The sequence below is a fragment of the Fonsecaea pedrosoi genome, assembly GCF_000835455.1.
Source record: "Fonsecaea pedrosoi CBS 271.37 unplaced genomic scaffold supercont1.2, whole genome shotgun sequence".
In the NCBI taxonomy this organism is placed as follows: Eukaryota; Fungi; Ascomycota; class Eurotiomycetes; order Chaetothyriales; family Herpotrichiellaceae; genus Fonsecaea; species Fonsecaea pedrosoi.
In genome coordinates, this window is record NW_013550614.1 from 3162496 (window position 1) to 3179797 (window position 17302).

Sequence of the window (17302 nt, forward strand, 5' to 3'; positions counted from 1 at the left end):
TTCTCACCATTCTCACAGCATATATGGTGAACAGGACGAAGATCAATGAACAATCATTCGACGCGTTATGCAGTCCTCCTCATACCAGGATCCTGGACCCTCGAATAATGGGACTGGAAACGTCTCTCGGGATGACATAGATGTTGGTCGCAATAACCTCACCGACGGCGATTCGGAACAGTCGCACGACGTGGCTCTCGAGCTGAACACGAAGAAGCGCGAGGTACAAAACCTTCAACCTATCTCAAGGGCCTGCAGTTCCTGTCGAGAACGGAAGGTTAGATGTGACAGAAAGCATCCCTGCAGACACTGTGCAATCTCCTTTCAAGGTCAGCCAGAGACGACACAGTATTGTTGGCCCGCGACGATCACTGACTGCTCTAGACTGTATCTACCCAGAACCGCGTCGGAGGAAGAGAAGATACCTTCGTACCACTGAGCAGGTCGAGTCTCTCAAGACTAGGATCGAGGTTCTAGAATCATGTATCAAGAACCTCACACAACCTGCAGATCCGATGCGCATGCCACCCTCTCCAGAGCGCCAATTGGCCGGTCAGTCGAGCTTGTCCTATTCTTCTGAGCACTCTCCAGAGGACCATGACGAAGACATCTCCTGGACTGCTCCAAGATTCATTCTCACGCGACACGCAACCGAGGAAGCCGAGGACGGATTTCAGGGATACTCGGGAGACCGAGCGTTCATCCAACGGATGAGAGAAAGGATCAAAGATTGGCCAGGCGACAATGTTCGTTCACGAATTCGTCCTCCAAGGAGGCCATGTGCAAAACTATTTGAGTGTGATTACCCTCTTGCCGCAACCGCCTGCCTTCCTCCCAGAGAGAGGGCTCGTGCCTTGGTAGATGCCGCGGTGGAGTCATATTCTCTTTTTCCCATCCTACACCGGCCGAGCTTCGATCGTTCCCTTGAATCCATTTACGCGACGACACCCAATGATTTCACGATCGAGCAGCTACGATTCCTCTCTCTTCTCTATGCAGCCCTTGCCCTAGGGTGTATGTTCATTCAGGTTGACTCTGCGCATGCCTCTCGCGAGCACGAGATCGCCGAGGGGTAAGTTCGCCACATCGTCAAGTACAACTTCTTGTGAAGCTAATTTTCAGGCAGACTACAGTACTTCGCGGCCAGCCGTGCCTTTGTTGATGTTGGCGACGGTACGGATGAACAATCACTCCAAACAATGATATTCCTCATCCTTTTCACTGTCTGCAACGCTCGTGTTGGTACCTGTTACTCATACGTGACCCATGCACTGACACTTGCCCTCCGCATGGGTCTCCATCGTTCAAAGTCTAAACACGACGATCTAATCGAACGAGAAGTAGGCAAGAGAATATTCTGGGTCCTGAGACTCCTCGGAAGCTACTTTGCAACGGCATGTGGCATGCCCAAGCTCTTAAGCGACGAGAATGTCGACCAAGATTTGCCGATGGAAGTTAACGATGAATACATCACCAAAACATGTATTTCGCCCCAGCCTCCGGGGGAAGTGTGTTCGATAGCGGGCTTGAATGCAATCATCGCCCTTTACAAGATCTTGGAGCAGGTTGTCAGGGATATATATCCGCCTCGAGGAGTCGTCAGGACGCACGGAACACAGGCTGCAACATATCTGGTCCGCGTTGAGAAGGTCAAAGATATCGAGAGGGCTCTGAAAAGATGGATAGAGAATCTGCCGTTCGGATTCCGTCTGAAGGCCCATGTGGTTTCCAGACCTTTGCTCCGGTAAACATCCCCTCTCTGCACGCGACGAAGCCCAGGATTGGCTAACTTGGCTTACTCTAGGACGCAATATCTACTCCGTATGTCGCATGCCCACGTTCAACTCTACCTCTACAGGCCTTTCCTCCATTATCTCTCCAAAGCCACTACTCAAAATGCATCATCGCCCGATCTTACTTTTCCTCCGTACGCAGCCGCCTGTGTGCAAGCGTGTCACACTATTCTGAGCCTCAGCGACGAAATGTACAATCAAGATCTCCTCCGGGGTGGATGTTTTACGGTCTTGCACATGATCTTCGGATCTGTCGTGACACTCATGTTCATCATTCTCGATTCCCACGACTGGGAAGGGAGAGAACAGTCTTTCAAGGATATATCGATCGGCCGAAAAGCTATTGCTCTTCTCGCAAAGTGCAACAACACTGCTGAACGAGCGCAAATCATTCTGGAGGTGAGTGGGATGGCTTTCCGTCTCTAGGTCACAATTCGGGGGCTAACATCTCGGAAGACTATGATTTCGCTACTCCCTGTAGAATTTGCAGAGACTCGAGAACGTCTAAAGTGCCAAGGGCCACGGGACAGTGGACTGATGACTACAGAGAGTTCGGCTGATGTCAACTCTTCTTCTGTGAACTTCGGTATGAATCGTCCAGGCTTGACGGAGGTGGCCATCGATCAAATGAGTACCGGATTACCCGTCCAAACACATTTTGGTCGGTTAATGTCGACAGGGGGGCATTCTTTCGTGTCCAGCCAACAAATCAAAAATCATGCGTCAATATGTCAACTATCTACGAGAGCACCTCCAGACACCCCATACACCACGATGTCGAGCGGAGATGTCGAGGGTGGGCCGCTCCCGACCTCTCTCCATCAAGGTGCGATGCGGGAAGGCCTGCAGGATCACTTGCCTCCTCCACCTGTCGTGCAGTATGCTTTGCAGGGTGGCAGCGGGGGCGACGAGAGGACTATTCCCTCGCCCTTTGGAAATGCCACCACCGCTGAATTCCTTGAGGCACAGCATTTCAACTTCTCTGCCAACTATTTCGGAGACACGTGGAGTAACGTGAATCAGTTTTCGGAACTGAACGTTTCAGATCAGGATGTCAATGGATTCCAGATGATGGATATGCCCAGCTTCTTGGGGTTTCAACAGGGTGGAGGTTTGTTCAACCTCGACTATCTACCTTGACGATTGAAGTGATTTGAAGCCTCCTGGAACCTGACCAAGATATTGCGCGGCATTTCTCAGACTGATAGCAGAGTGCTAAGGACTGCTTTTGCACTCCAGTCCCGTCACTCCTGTGCATGTTTTTTTGGATGCTGCGAGAATTGAAAAAGTCTTTGGGATCCAATCGCCCACTCTCGATCTAGATATCCGTATCGGCGACATCTTGCCATGTGGTCCCTAGGATAAGCGACCGCGAATTTGATTCAAGTTCTGCACTGGTCTCATTGTATTTCTATGTGCTCAACTGGTGGACAGGTGGGATTGTGGAGGTGTGGCCCTCGTCGACTTATCACAGAGTCGGTCAGAACATCGCTCAACTGACCTACACTGAGGATCTCGGGAAGTATCCTTCTCTCTGGTTCGTCAACGGACAGGAGGCTTGTCTGATTTTGGCATGGTCATCAACGCCAGTGCAGCTTTCACCAACGACCATCAATCCTGCCACAGTCCCTCTTGCAGCGGCGAATCCCCGGGCCAGATGACTCCAGCGCGAAACAACCAAGGCGGCAGTTATCCTGTTGTCCTTGTTGTGGTTCCGCATGTGGGGCAGACTCATCGTTGTCGAGACCAGGATGAAGTAGTCGTGTGGAAGGTCAGAAAGGTGAAACGCTCCTTTGGTCAACAACGGGAATGTCAAGAATTGTGAGATCGGGGCCGACGACAGAAGCCAAGCCATGACCTCTATACCATACGCAAGAGTCTGTCTTCAATGGCTTGGAAGACTGGGTGGTTATCGCTACTCCCACTCCCTCGTCACATTTTCTGTATGGCACTAACTTCCGAACGTATCGATGAGGACGAAATCCCACATTCTGAGGCATTTCGGGACTAGCACACATACTCACAACTGACCCTTTCGGCTCAAGAACGAGGTTGGATGTCTATCCTCCCCACCATGCGGAGTTGACTTGTGTCGACGAAGGAACAATACTGCATACGGCCACCGACCAGTCCAATTACCCTTTTCATCCGGATGTCGAGCTCGACCCTGGCTGAGATAACTGAGGGGTTGATCAAAGGAAGCTCGATATGCTCCACATGTGGACGTTGAACCCCGGAAGGGCACGAAACCATCCCTGTTGCACTTTTTGATCTGACGTCGTATTTGCCCTGCTGGCTTTGTGGAGGGTACCCCAGGTTAGTTGGAATCTGTGGAGTGAACAACAGGATATATGAGCCTGGGCAAACCTCCACATGAACAATTGCTGACAACAGGAGAGAGTGCATCTTTCGGCGGTCATCAAACAGTACCGCGATGTCGGAAGTTCCACATACCAGTCAAATCACCGTGCCGGTGACGTCCCTTTGGGCCAACCGCAAATGCTTGATGATTGCGTGCATTGTCGCGACTGCCAACACCCAGTATGGTTAGTTGTCACCAGATCAGACGCTGACTCCAGGGAGCGACGGGTGACTGACGTGGAAATGTCAAGGTTTCGACAGTGCTGCAATCGGTGCCCTTCAGGCCATGCCTGGCTTTCTGAAAGTATTTGGCTTTCCCGACCCTAACAGCCCGGGTGGCTATGGGATTGACAGTACCTTTCAACAACTGATCGGCTCCCTCTTGACGCTCGGTGCCTTTCTCTCGTCGATCCTCGCGGGGGCCTTCGGGGCCTTCTACGGCCGCAAAACAGCGCTTTGGTTGGCCTGTATTCTGAACTGCATTGGATTAGCCATTCAAATTGGCACCACAAACAAGGGAGTGATATATCTTGGTCGAATCGTCCTCGGATTCTCAAATGGCTTTCTGGTCACGTTCTCGAACATCTACACGGCGGAAATTGCCCCGGCTCATCTCAGAGGAGTGATGGTGGCGCTCTTTGCGTATTGGGTCAATATCGGTGCGATCCTGGGGACCATTGTGGATAACTATACCAAGGACCGTCTGGACAAGGGCTCGTATCAGATTCCGATCGGCAGCCTTTATATTGTGCCTGTCCTTCTGGGCATTGGACTGTTCTTCGTCCCGGAAACCCCTCGATGGTTGTTGCACCATAACAAGGAAAGCCAGGCTCGAAAGGCCTTGGAGAAGCTGCGAGCAGACTCGCTGGCTCCCGAGTATTTCGAACTCGAATGGGCGGAAATCATTCGCGGCGTCGAGGAAGAGAGACGGATCGCAAAGTCTGTTGGACTGTTGGATATGTTCCGCGGTGAGTGCCTCGGGCATGTCTCGCGTATGGCTTGTGTAGCTGACTTCTGAGACTCTCAGGTGCCGATTTGCGACGGACACTATTGTGCTGGGGTACCATTCTGACTCAAGCAGGGAGCGGCTCTTGGTTCCCCATTGCCTATCAAACATATTTCTTCCAAATTGCCGGCATCAAGCAAGCTTTCCAGTATTCCATCATGATCACCTGCATTGGGTTTGTCGGCGTCAACTGCGGTATGTACGCCATGCGCCACCTGGTTGGGAGAAGATTCATTTGCATCTTCGGGTCGGTCGTGACAAGTCTCTGCTTCCTGGGAATGGCGATCGCGCAGAGCGTCTCACCTTTTACCATTGAGACTGGCAAAGTCACGGTGGCGATGGTCGCCATTTGGGGGTTCTTCTATAATGGTTTGGGGCGCCCGCATCCGCCGCGTGGACTGCTGCTGTTACTGACTCTTTCAGGATGTGTCGGCGCCGCGACGTATCCCGTGGCCACAGAGTTGGTGAGCTCCCGACTCCGTGCTTGGACCGTGGGGTCGGCAACCTCGATTCAATACGTTTTTGCGTGGCTCACCAGTTTCTGCACGCCATATTTCATCAACCCGACCGATCTGAACTGGGTGAGGCACTGTCGAATCTTCAATCCTCGATCTCGTTCACTGATCATGTCAAGGGCCCTCGCTACGGCTACATCTGGTTCGGCAGCAACATTGTGTGTGCATTGTTCTACTTCTTTTGCATCCCAGAGGTAAGAGACACACACGCACCGCCGCGGCGAGAAGACGGCTTCGGCTGACCGAGAACAGTTGAAAGGGAGAACATTGGAGGAGATTGACGAGCTTTTCGAGAAGCGGGTCGGTGTCTTCAAGTTCAAGAGCTATCAGACCGAGATTCAAGAGAAGGCCTTGCACGACGTTCAAGTCAACACCGGGGCTTTCTTGGACAAGAAGCCCGCAGTGACCCATGTCGAAGAATCTGTGGAAAAGATGGAATGAGTTGTAAGCACGGAAAAGGGGCCCTTTTTCAACACTCGGACCACAAGAGGACAAATCCAGTGAGGTGGATAATTCGGTGGGATAGTGGACTGGTTGTCACCCAGTTGGAGAGTTTGTCAGCCCGGGTTCCAGAAGAATATTCCTCGAGCCTTGATGTTGCTTGCCCACGGGACGGCCAGCCAGTTACTTGTATCGCGGCCTTAATCTCGGTTCAACCACCACGCTAATCTGTCCAATCTTGTCGTAGCTAGCTTTTGTGCCTTGATGATTCATCGCGCGCATCTTGCCCCGAGTTTCAAAGGCGGTCAGCGATCGAGAAGCTGTACATACTTGTCAGAAGTAGCGGCGGTTGGCCGCAGCAGTCAGCAGATACATATCACGTTGTGTCCTTCGGGGCAACACGCCGGCCGCTGGTCGAATCCAAGGCGCTGCTGTTGTCGATCTAGATGCTCGGTTCTCAATCTCCCTCGAGGCGTCAATCTCAAATCTCGACCCAACGTCTCATTCGTCAAAGTGTACGAGGTACTCGTACACACAAAGTACCGAGGAGACAAGAGTCCTCGCTCGGTGCTATCTATCCTGGACCACGCCTTTACACCCCTCTCTTCTTCCTCCTACTCCTCTCCATCCCCAATCCAATCCAATCCCATTCCATTTTCAGGCCCCTTCCTCCTGCTCCGCGCTCTGGATTTTTGAAACCCACTCCGTCCGCATACTCACGTAGTGCTCGACGCTCGGCCTCAGCCGGTCCCTCACGCCCGGGTCGTCGAGCGTGCCGAACTGCACGCTCAACACGCCGGCGTACTTGTCTGCGGCTCCGGTCCTCCACACGACGGTGCTGCAGACGGGGCAGAAGTGCAGCGTCTGGATCGACGCGTCCGACGTCTGCGGGTACGGGTACGTCTGGACCACCGTCGGGTCTGAGAGGAGCGTGAACTGCGCGTCGAGGAGGAAGACGCCCGTGCTGAACGCGCTCGACGTCGCCTTGTGGCACTGCCCGCAGTGGCAGGTGATCTTTTGCGTGGTGGCGCTAAGTCATCATGTTGATCTCATTTGTCTAAAAAACCCATGGGACTGGTGGACGGGAGGGTCTCACAATCTTCAATGGCTCCCCTTCGTACGAGTACCTGATCTTGCCGTAGAGGCAGCCGCCAGAAGAAGGCATTTTTTGGGGGGGGGGGGGGGGTTCCTGTCGTGTGTCTGTGTGTATACGTCGAACAAGAGCTGTTTCGAATGGGATTTCACTCTCGTCAAGTCTCGTCAAGGAGAGATGTGCCAAATCGGTCGATCGAGTAAGCTCTTCAATATAGGGCGTGGGCGGGTATGCACTCTGATATATTTATTATACTTGGCCCGTAAGGAAATCCCGGAATGTCAGCGCGCGCGCGCGCCTGGATCTATGTACGAGGTACCTGGACCTGAACGCGACTACGTCTCGGCTCCGATGAAAATTACTTGTTTGTCCTCGGTGCTCCCTACGTATGACACATACACAGGAGCGGGATTCCCCCAGCTGCATGCCCTGCCTGCCTGCCTGCCTGCCTGCGTACTTATTTCGTGCGTGCCTTGCAGCTTACTTGCACCTCGCAAACTCGTACTCGTACGAGAACTTGATCTCAAGAAAAGTGCGTCTTCGTCGTCTGGGAGGGTGGGGGGAAAGCAAACCCCCTTCCTGGTGGTGAGTATTAATATTATTATTATTACTCCCCTTTCGTCCTAATCCGGTAATGGCTGGCGATAGAAAAAGGTGGAACCACCTTCCTATTCATTGACATTGACTAAAATGACTAAGCATGCTGGGTTTGCATGAATCTGGGTGTCTGGGTAACCTTTACATAAGCCAATCACCCCCCACGTCCGTGGGTGCCTGGAATTCTCCACCCGGCTTAGGCCTCATCGAGCCAACTCGCGTCCAAGAAGACATCCCCAGACGAGGACGATCGAGATGGTATGTACCTACCCCGTGGTGTGCTAGTCCGGTCACACACGGTGTAACTCGGTAAGATAGATCTCTGATCCCGAGGTGCATTATTAATGTAACTTGTATCTCCTGCTCGATCGGACAAAAGGGAAGGCAACGAATACGGAGGGTTTCACTTAGTGATTACTTTTTCTCTTTTCCTCCTGCTGGGTACCATGGGCGGTGGAGACGTTGATTGAGGCTTACCTATTAGCAAGACTGGGGGTAAGATACGGACTGGGACTGGGACTGGCAAAGGAAAACGTGCCGTCATGGGTAGAGGTTCCGACAGGCCGGTGACCTTCGTCTTCGATGGATATCAGGGGTCGAACGTTCTCAACAGATCGACCATCAACGCACACGTTGCGCGACAGGCACATCAACGGCGGCGGGAGAAGGACGAGGCACTGAAGAACAAAGGACGAAGCGGTGGCGCTGGCGGTCGTGTCGAGAACGAGAAAAGACAGGTACAGAAACAACAGCACCAGCAACAACCGTCTTCGACGGGAACAGCCCCGCGGACCGAGGACTACGACAGTGGATATGAGAGCGGCCTCCTCACTCCCGTGATCCTGGCGGGAAACTCTGATCCCTTCGCGTCCCAAACTATCGCCGTCACGCCCGAAGTCCACCGTCTCCTGGTCTTCACGCGGGACTTTATCCTGCCTGCCATCCACGCCAACGAGGCGTCCGTCGTGGGCGGGCGACACCACATCGATCGGTTCTGGATGGACAGCGTGCGCGCACTCGACGACGGCGGCGTGGCCGGCTACGCGTACCTCGCGCGGTCCGCGGCGATCCTGTCGACCCTCACGGCCCACAGTCGCTCGAGCGTCGTCATGGCGTTGCAGTACCTCGGCAAAGCGACGAACAATCTGAGAAAATCCATGGCGAAGAGGAGCCGGCCAGACGCGCAGCCCGACGTGTGGAGCGTTTATGCGCTGTTTTGTGCCGAGATCGCCGCCGGGAACCTCCAGGGCGCCGGGGTCCATGGGCTGATGCTGCGGCGCCTTCTCCAGCCCGACGGCGGACGGACCTTTGACGGCGAGCGACGGCTCTTGATGGTCGTCTTGCAGCAGGACATTACGCGGGCGTGCCTTTCCCTGACGAGGCCGTCGTTCGACCTGCTCCGCTGGGCCGAAGAAAACCTCCCGGCCAGGATCACCGACGACCTGAACAGAGAAGGGGGGGATGGTGTCTGTCACCCATCGGCATTCCCCTTCTCTACCGCGAACCTGTCCCCTTCGTTATCCCCGACCCTGCGCGCCGTCTTCGTGGGTGTTCGTGAGTGGCTCGACGCCCTGGGCATGATCATGCTCAACCGCGACCTGTTCAACCTGGCGATCCTGATCAATGGCGCCATGAGGATCATGGTCCTCGAGGGCTGCCTGCTCAACAACTACCTCGACTGCATGCAAGACTGGGAACTCGGCCACTCGCCCGCCGCACTGGCCGAGGCCTGCCTCAGCCTCGCCGCGTTGTACTGGGTGCGTCGGGCCGCGCACGAGCGCATGGACGCGGGCTCCAAGCTCGAGGAGGCCGGGTCGTGGGCTTTTGACATGAGCCGCATCGTCTCGACCACCCTGCGCGACCTCGACGCCAGGATCCTCCGGATGGAAGCATCCTCTGCCCTGTCTCCGGCCGAAACGCAGGTGCGGACCGCCGAGGATAGGCTGTGGTGTCTGTACGTGGGGACTGTCGCCGAGTGTAACGTCCGCTCGCAGAGTCAGAGGTGGAGACAGAAGCAGGGCAAGAGCCAGAAACAGGACCGCCGTCCAGCTGTCACCACCACCACCGCCACCGCCGAACGCGACGGGAATCTCGGGTGCGAGTGCGGGTGCGAGAGCGAATGCAATTACCACGGCCCGCGGTTCACACAGCTCGCCACTAACGAGATGCACCTGTCGACGTGGTCTGAGATCGAGGCCGTCGCGCAGCGGTACCTGTACGTCGACATGATCAGCCACAAGACGAAGAAATGGTATGCGAATGAAACGTCAAGGCCAGTGGGCTTTCCTCCCTGAACTCTTCGTCTTTTCTTACCTTTTTCCCCTCCGCATTCTTCTTCTCTTCGCCTTCTCTGATCTTGTCGTGTTTCTTCTTCTTGAGTCTTGTCTCAACAAGATGGCTCGTTCGCCGACGTGTTCACACCTCACCCCCCAAACTTTGTGTGCGTAACGTCGCTGCTCTCTTCTCCTACCACAGAAACCTCTGCCCATGACACATGACACCAACAAAAGTAGAGATGATGAAAGACCTGTTTCATAAGTGACAGTAATAATGTATTCAGAACACTCCAAATGGCAAGAACGACAATGCTATATTTTCTTTATCCATACTCACACACTCACACACACACAAGAGGGAACAACACACAGAAAGTGTCTGCTCCAAAACAAGAGAAGAACCAAGTCGATTTGTAAAAGAGAGAAAGAAAAAAAAGCCATGTCACACACCGCTCAACCAAACGCCAATTCTCGCACTCCCGCCACAAAACTCGTTACCATCGCCCGTGCACAACATGGAGCAATCACCCTCTGGTGCCGACGCCCCTTTACCCCCATTGCTCACGGTGCCAAGTTGGTTCGAGCAATAGCATTCCCTGCCAAACTCGACACCAGCGTATTTATAGCCTCTGGTCTGGCAGGCCGAGACACAGAACTCCTGCGTCATGGACGTGGAATTGGAGGTGCTGTATCCTTGCAGAGTGCGCTGGGCGGCGGAAGGATCTGTAAAACATCCCTGGTAACTGTAGCCCGCAATGATCGCCTTAGCGCTGGGAGGGGACAGCGAGGTATTGTTGTAGACACTCAAGCGACTGGGTCCACCACACATCTGCTGCGCATTGCCGGCGCACGGCATGGTACATCCCGTGGCATTGACGACTGTGGAGGGTGACAGACCGTACCCGCAGTAGCATTCCCTCGAATATTCCAAGCCGGCAAGGGGCAAGTTTTGCGCCGTGCAGAACGAAATGCAGGAGGGTATTGTCATTGCGGAGTTTGACGTGGAGGCGACTGAGAGGAGTCGTCCATTTGGGAGCTCGGGCGCACAGCCAAGATAGATGGCAGGGAAGAAGGCATTCGACGGCACGGAAGACGACGAGCTGGTCACACTAGATGTGCGTGTGCTGGTGCTAGATGAAGTGGAGGAAGTGGTCAGGCGAGTTGAGACAGTCGTCAGAGTGGAAGACCCCGGTTGACTCGTGGATGTAGGAGTTGAGCTCGAGAAGACCGAAGTACTGCTCGTCGCCGAAGATCCAGGCAGAAAGCTAGTAGTAAAGCCGGAACCACTCGAAGACAGCACGGACCTGGATGTGCTCGTGCTCGCTCCTGTCGAGATCAAAGTCCCCGAGCTGGTTCCTGATGATGAAGTTGGTAATCCTGTAGAAGTGGTCAACGGCGATGTATTAGAAGCAGTTTGGGACGTGGTTGTTGTGCCAGAGAGAATAGTCGTTGTACTCGTGCTTGCTGACGAGGTTACTCCTGATACAGAGCTAGTGCTACTTCGGATCGTGGTGGAAGAAGTAATCGAGCTCGAACTTGGCACACTCGATGTGGAAGCTGTAGAACTCGTAGAGCCAACAGTGGTCAGCGATGAGGCTGAGCTCGGCGTTGCTGACGTGGTCGTCGAAGGCACTGAAGTGACAGAGGAGGTCACCGGTGGTGTGGAGACGGTCACGCTGAAAATACTAGTCGTGGAGGATTGAATAACACTCGAGACCGACGTTCCGCCCGACGCCGACGTTACAGACATGACCGCAGAGGTGGACGACGTTGGCGGTGTCACCAGAGTTGATGTTGCTCGGGTTGATGTGCCTGGTGTGGTAGTCCTTGCTGCACTTGATGTCGAACTAGAACTTGAGGGCACAACGAACTGGTAGAGGCTTAGTCCATTTGGTCCACCACAAATGGTTGACGAATTGCCAGCACAAGTCATAGAACATCGTCCATCTGTAGCTGTAACGGAGCCAGCACTCAAGCTATTCCCACAGTAGCATTCCTGGCCATACTCCACGGCGAAAAAGGTAAAGCCGGTACAGTTTCCGGCACAATATTGCACCGTCATGCCGTTTGAGGCGACAGCCTTGCCCGTCAAAGCACGACCAGCTACTTCGGTGTGGCAATCGACGTATTGGAAGGAACCAACACTGGGGACAATGACTGGGCCTGTCGGATTCGATGGCGGTGGAGGAGTAGAAGTCGTCCAGTTCAGATTTCGGTACAGAGTCAACCCATTTGGTCCTCCACAAATGAAGCTAGAGTTCCCTGAACATGCCATGTTGCAACGTCCGTCGGTTGCCGGAGCGCTACCTGAGCCCAAGGTGTTCCCGCAGTAGCATTCGCGGCCATATTCGACACCGAAATACTGATACTGTGTGCAGTTGCTGGCACATGTTTGCAAGGTAATGCTGTTGTCTGCAAGAGCAAAAGCACTGAGCGCGCGGCCGGGGATCTCAGAGTAGCAAGACTGGTAGGTGAAATTGCCGATCGTGGACGGAATGGTTGGACCTGATGGTGTGGAAGGATTGTTGTTTCCACCACCATTTGAAGGTGGCGTGCTCGGAAGGGTACCATTGCCGTAGATATAAATGTTGAGACGGCTCGGGCCTCCACAGTATTCTGTCTGATTGTTGTTGCAGGTCATGCCGCAGTCTGTTGCACTTGCGTTTACAGAACCTGCCGCCAATGTATTCCCACAGAAGCACTGGCCGCCATATTCGACTCCAGAGTACAAATAGCCTTGACACGCCTGGAGACAAGAAGCCACAGTGTTGTTGGCATTGCGCTGCACATTCAGTGCTCGAGAGTTGGTACCTTCGGTGTAGCAGCCCAAACTGGTGTAATTGAGTGTGCCCGGGTTGACATACGGACCTGGAGCGTCTGTAGAATTGCCGTTCCAACGCGTAATGTCGCCAAAGAGGGAAATATATGAGCCAGCACCATCAATGCCATTGCCGCCACAGATCTCATTGACGTTGCCGGTGCAACCAAAGTTGCAATTGGCATCGTCGACCACTGTCTTTGGTCGGTTGTAGCCACACCAACACTCCTGCTCATATTGTGTGCCAGCGAAGATGTACCCTGCTGCTGCGCATAAAGAAATGCACTGTTCATTGGTATTGTTGGCGCCACTGTAGATGGCCGTTTGAAGTTGGCGACCAGGATTGTTCTCCTTGAAACAGCCTCCATATCTGTAAATACCCTGCTGAGTGACTGGGTCTAGTGGAGGTGCCTGTTCCGAGACAGCATTGCAGAAGAATTGGATGTGCTGCTTCCCAAAGTTCGGATCATTCAGATTCATGGTCCATTGCGCAGTGCCATTGTAGGGGTCCACATTGAGTTGACTCTTTGGGACCGAGCAGAAGAGCGTCGCGGTGAGATTTTGTCCCGCATAGACCAGGGTGCCCTCGGCGAGATCGACCTGGTTATTGGCGCCAATGATACTTCCAGCAACACCAAAAGGAGGCTTACTAACAGTCACTGACAAGGCCGCTGCATTGGCGGAACCGTTGTTGGTCAACCGCATTTTCAGGTATCGGCTGGTATTCTCCGTAACGTTGCCGAAGGTGAAGGAGGTTGTGTTGTCAAACGGGATCCATCCTCCATCTAGGCTCTGGAACTCGAGTACGGCTTGCGGCTGATCCGATCCGGCTGCAAGGACATCAAGCACTTTGGTGCCACCGTTGGAGACGATCTGAACGAATGCGGCGTAGTTGCCGGAGCGTGGAGGGTTGAAATTGATCGGGACAGTCAGAGCACTGTTGGGAGGGACTGACGATGGCATATTGTAGAAGGTGAACGCCGAGACCACGGTTGCTGTTCGAGTGCCATTGGGGGAGATCCAGGGGCCAGTCTCACCCACAATGGAATACTGAATATTGCTGATGGAAAGAGGGCTACTTCCAAGGTTGGTGATCACCACAGACTGGTTAACGCCGCCTGCCTGCTGTCCGGTAATGACACCATTCCAGCTGACAGTGTTGGGAGTGACCATCAGCAAAGCAGCCTGACTCTGGCCAGTCCCTTTCAGCTGGACGGGAGTATTGATGCTGAATCCGGCAGCTTGCTGGGTTGTATTGAGAATCACCGATGAAGATAGCGGGCCAACGGTTTGTGGGGTGAAGGTTGCCTGAAACGAAAACTGTTGTCCCTGAGCAACCGTGAGAGGGAAATTTGGCAACCCGCCGGTAGCAAAATTTGGATTTCCTAATAGGCTCGCAGCGGTCACTGTTACCGCAGTGTTGGCGGTACATCGCACCGTCATCGGCGCTGTGGATGTATTGAGATTTGCCGTCCCAAACTGAAGAGCGGTACAGTTTAGAGGTAGATTGACAGGCGCTCCGTAAGCATACAGATAGCCAACTGTAGTGCCCTGGTAGACAATACCATTTCCGAAGACAGGTCTGGTGAACTTGGTGGTTCCTGGTGTGACAAACGAATTGATTTCCGTCAAGAGACCGTTTGCATTCGGGATGGCGTTGTAGATCCGAAGATTGGATCCTTCGACATCCGACGTCCACACCAAGCCAGTCCCGGGCTGATCATTGAGCGAAGTGACAGTGCCATGGCCCACTCCGAGGATGTAGGCATTCTTTTCGGGGGAATCGGCCACTTTGTTGAAATATGGTACGCCGTCGTTGCAGGAGAATTTGAACACGTGTGTTTGATACTGAATGACGTTGATATAGATGTAGCCTCCTTCGAGTGGGTAGACACCAGCTCCAGCATAGACCGAGTTCTCGTTCTGGTAGACTTGAATCACGTTGTCCAGCTTGTTCGGTCCGTTCTGATAGCCTCCGAGGTTGTCAAGATTGAGCCAATAGGTTTTTCCACTCTTTCCGGTGACCACCCCAATGCGTTTGACGTCGCCGCAGGAAAATTGACTCGGGAGGAGTTCCAACGGTGAAGTACCGAGATCTGCACCGAGTTAGCTTCGTTTCCAGGTCGAGGAGACCGTTCCTACCTTTGTCGGCACCGTCAAGTTGGGTTTTCTCCCAGGGCATGAAGAAGTCGACCACGGTCAGAGATCCGTCGTCATTGATTGCCATGTGCACGGCAGCTTCTTCGAGTGATGTTGGTGGGTTCCTCCCATTGACCGGTATTCCATTGAGCTGAGAAGCATAACCATTGCCAGAAGCGAAGAACATGGAGCCCTTGTCATCGCTTGCAAGACCGCCACCGGACATCCACACACCCGCTCCAGGAACGTCAGGCCCAACACCAGCTGCGAATCATCAGATACAAGAATTTCAGAGCCAATACAGACGCCGTAATGACTTACCACCTTCAGTCGCAAATCTTTCCACGAGCTGTCCCGTGCCCTTGTGCCAGCCAACAATCCACCCGGTGAAGTTGTATTGGACACTGTAATGAGACAGAAAATGTCAGTTGCAAAACGACAAGACAAATGATCTTTTCCTTCTGGTCCCGACAACGGGCGAAGCGGAATCATACATACCAATGGCTAGCAAAGCCGGCATACACATAGTCACCGGTGTGAAGCAGACCAGGACGTTGATGATGAATGCCACCATTGAATGACCGAACTGGGTTGTTTCGAGCCACCATTCCCTCAAGGTTGACCGGGAAATTGGGTCTCTCGGAGAGATCAACAGTGCTGATGGCGTGAACGTAGTAACGACCATTTGGGCGACCGTTTGCACCTGTCAGGCTCTGATCAATGTACGTCTTGGACGTCATATACCATGTATCCTGGTTTTGCGGTTAGGATTTGAGATCAGCAGAGGCTAAGAGAGACACACCGTATCTGGATCGATGACACCTGTTGCCGTCACACCGACAGTCGGGTTGATATCGACACACCCGTCCAGATCGCTGACCAAAAATGGGCGATGAAGATTTCGAGATGCGACAATAACACCGGTGTTTGCAACTATTTTGTACACATTGTTCTGAGTTGTAGCAACATAGACATATTGGATGCCATCTGAGCCAGTATAGACCAGCGGTTGGGAGAATATCTGCTCGGGAACGTTCTGGCCGTTGATGGGATACGTTCCCGGTAGCTTGGTCTTGAAGAGGAGGCCAAATTGAGCGCTTCCAACCACTGCGGGATCCATGTTGTGATTGTTCTGGTAGCCGGTTCTGTCGTTTGATCCGCCCCACGTAATGGTGTCTGTACTGGCAAGAGAGTCGACATATTGTACGAACAAGACATGCAAGGAAAGAAACACGGTAATGAGTGACTGTGCGGAAAGGGGAATGAACGAACGCATGGTGCTAAACGAGTGTAAGAAGAGTGAACGAGTGACCAAAGCTGCATAGACAGCAAATGAGTGTAGAAAGAGCTTGGTACAAATCTCAAAAAGACACGACAGGGAAGCTTGCGCTATATCATGGCTTCAACAGTCTTCCTTTTGCGCCAGCGATGGTCGACTTCAATAGGGCTTCGTCAGCTGGATCGCGGTCTCGGCCATGAGGCCAAGTCCAGATGGTGGAGGACATTGCGAATTGGCCTGCAAAATCTTGATCCGGCAAGCATCGACACAAAATTGAATCAGGGGTCGGGTTCTGAGTTTGTGACAGAGGCATGAATGGTATAGGTCCATGGACTCTTTCTCAGAGGAAATTCAGAGTGCCCAAATGCCCCAGTAGAGTTATCCCGGGCCAAATCCTAAACGCTGGGCAAGCAAGGAGTGTCTCTCTGTAGGGATCATGTCACCAGTCTTGTAGGAGGAATTGACAGCAGGCCAATGCCAGATGTTGGTTTGACAGCCGGTCTAAAGTAAGATGCCATTGGAGATGTGATATGTAAGACCTGTCAATTCTTGAAAAGGGGACCTGGAACATTGCTCAAGGGTTGCCATGTGATGGTGGGAGGGTCAAGCCACATGGTCAGGGTATTGGTGTGTTTTTTTTTTGGGGGAAGACACGCGTACGGCCGGAACAGCTCTTTTCGCTATAGCAAACAGGTCTATGGGCAGATCATGAATGATATTTAAAAATAGTCCAGAGGCCGGGAGGGCATCATGTATTGTGAGGATGGACGATATGAGAGGGTGAAGGGGAGACGGGGTGTGAGTGCAAATGTGTGTGACACGCACGGGCCACCAACCAGACGCGTCAGGGATACCTTCCTAAATTAAATATGCCAAGACACTAACACAGGCTATCCCTTTGTCAGACTAGCGGATTTCTACACAATACGAGTACGTCTTCAAGTTCAATGTATCAACCCTTTCTATATCACCAGGCAAGTCTAT

At 53.2% G+C, this 17302-nt stretch overlaps 6 protein-coding genes across 6 annotated transcripts; 4 read left to right on the top strand and 2 right to left on the bottom strand.

The window, feature by feature from the left end:
* Positions 1–67: 67 nt before the first annotated feature.
* Z517_03098 (uncharacterized protein) lies at positions 68–2219 on the top strand (the record flags this gene model as incomplete). Its single annotated transcript, XM_013432206.1, has 4 exons — positions 68–329; positions 385–1072; positions 1127–1744; positions 1805–2219. The coding sequence occupies 4 exons, from the start codon at positions 68–70 to the stop codon at positions 2217–2219; spliced, it is 1983 nt and encodes a 660-aa protein (XP_013287660.1).
* A 348-nt stretch (positions 2220–2567) lies between these two features.
* Positions 2568–2933, top strand: Z517_03099 (uncharacterized protein; the record flags this gene model as incomplete). The annotated part of the gene is made up of 1 exon (XM_013432207.1): positions 2568–2933. The coding sequence occupies one exon, from the start codon at positions 2568–2570 to the stop codon at positions 2931–2933; it is 366 nt and encodes a 121-aa protein (XP_013287661.1).
* A 1294-nt stretch (positions 2934–4227) lies between these two features.
* On the top strand, positions 4228–6116 carry Z517_03100 (uncharacterized protein; the record flags this gene model as incomplete). The annotated part of the gene is made up of 6 exons (XM_013432208.1): positions 4228–4339; positions 4406–5122; positions 5182–5529; positions 5584–5741; positions 5795–5869; positions 5928–6116. The coding sequence occupies 6 exons, from the start codon at positions 4228–4230 to the stop codon at positions 6114–6116; spliced, it is 1599 nt and encodes a 532-aa protein (XP_013287662.1).
* Positions 6117–6773: 657 nt separating this feature from the next.
* Positions 6774–7281, bottom strand: Z517_03101 (uncharacterized protein; the record flags this gene model as incomplete). The annotated part of the gene is made up of 2 exons (XM_013432209.1): positions 6774–7109; positions 7213–7281. The coding sequence occupies 2 exons, from the start codon at positions 7279–7281 to the stop codon at positions 6774–6776; spliced, it is 405 nt and encodes a 134-aa protein (XP_013287663.1).
* A 1067-nt stretch (positions 7282–8348) lies between these two features.
* Z517_03102 (uncharacterized protein) lies at positions 8349–10100 on the top strand (the record flags this gene model as incomplete). Its single annotated transcript, XM_013432210.1, has 1 exon — positions 8349–10100. One exon carries the CDS (start codon positions 8349–8351, stop codon positions 10098–10100), a length of 1752 nt encoding a protein of 583 aa, XP_013287664.1.
* Positions 10101–10524: 424 nt separating this feature from the next.
* On the bottom strand, positions 10525–16315 carry Z517_03103 (uncharacterized protein; the record flags this gene model as incomplete). Its single annotated transcript, XM_013432211.1, has 5 exons — positions 10525–14996; positions 15043–15303; positions 15361–15443; positions 15538–15791; positions 15842–16315. 5 exons carry the CDS (start codon positions 16313–16315, stop codon positions 10525–10527), a joined length of 5544 nt encoding a protein of 1847 aa, XP_013287665.1.
* Positions 16316–17302: the final 987 nt, after the last annotated feature.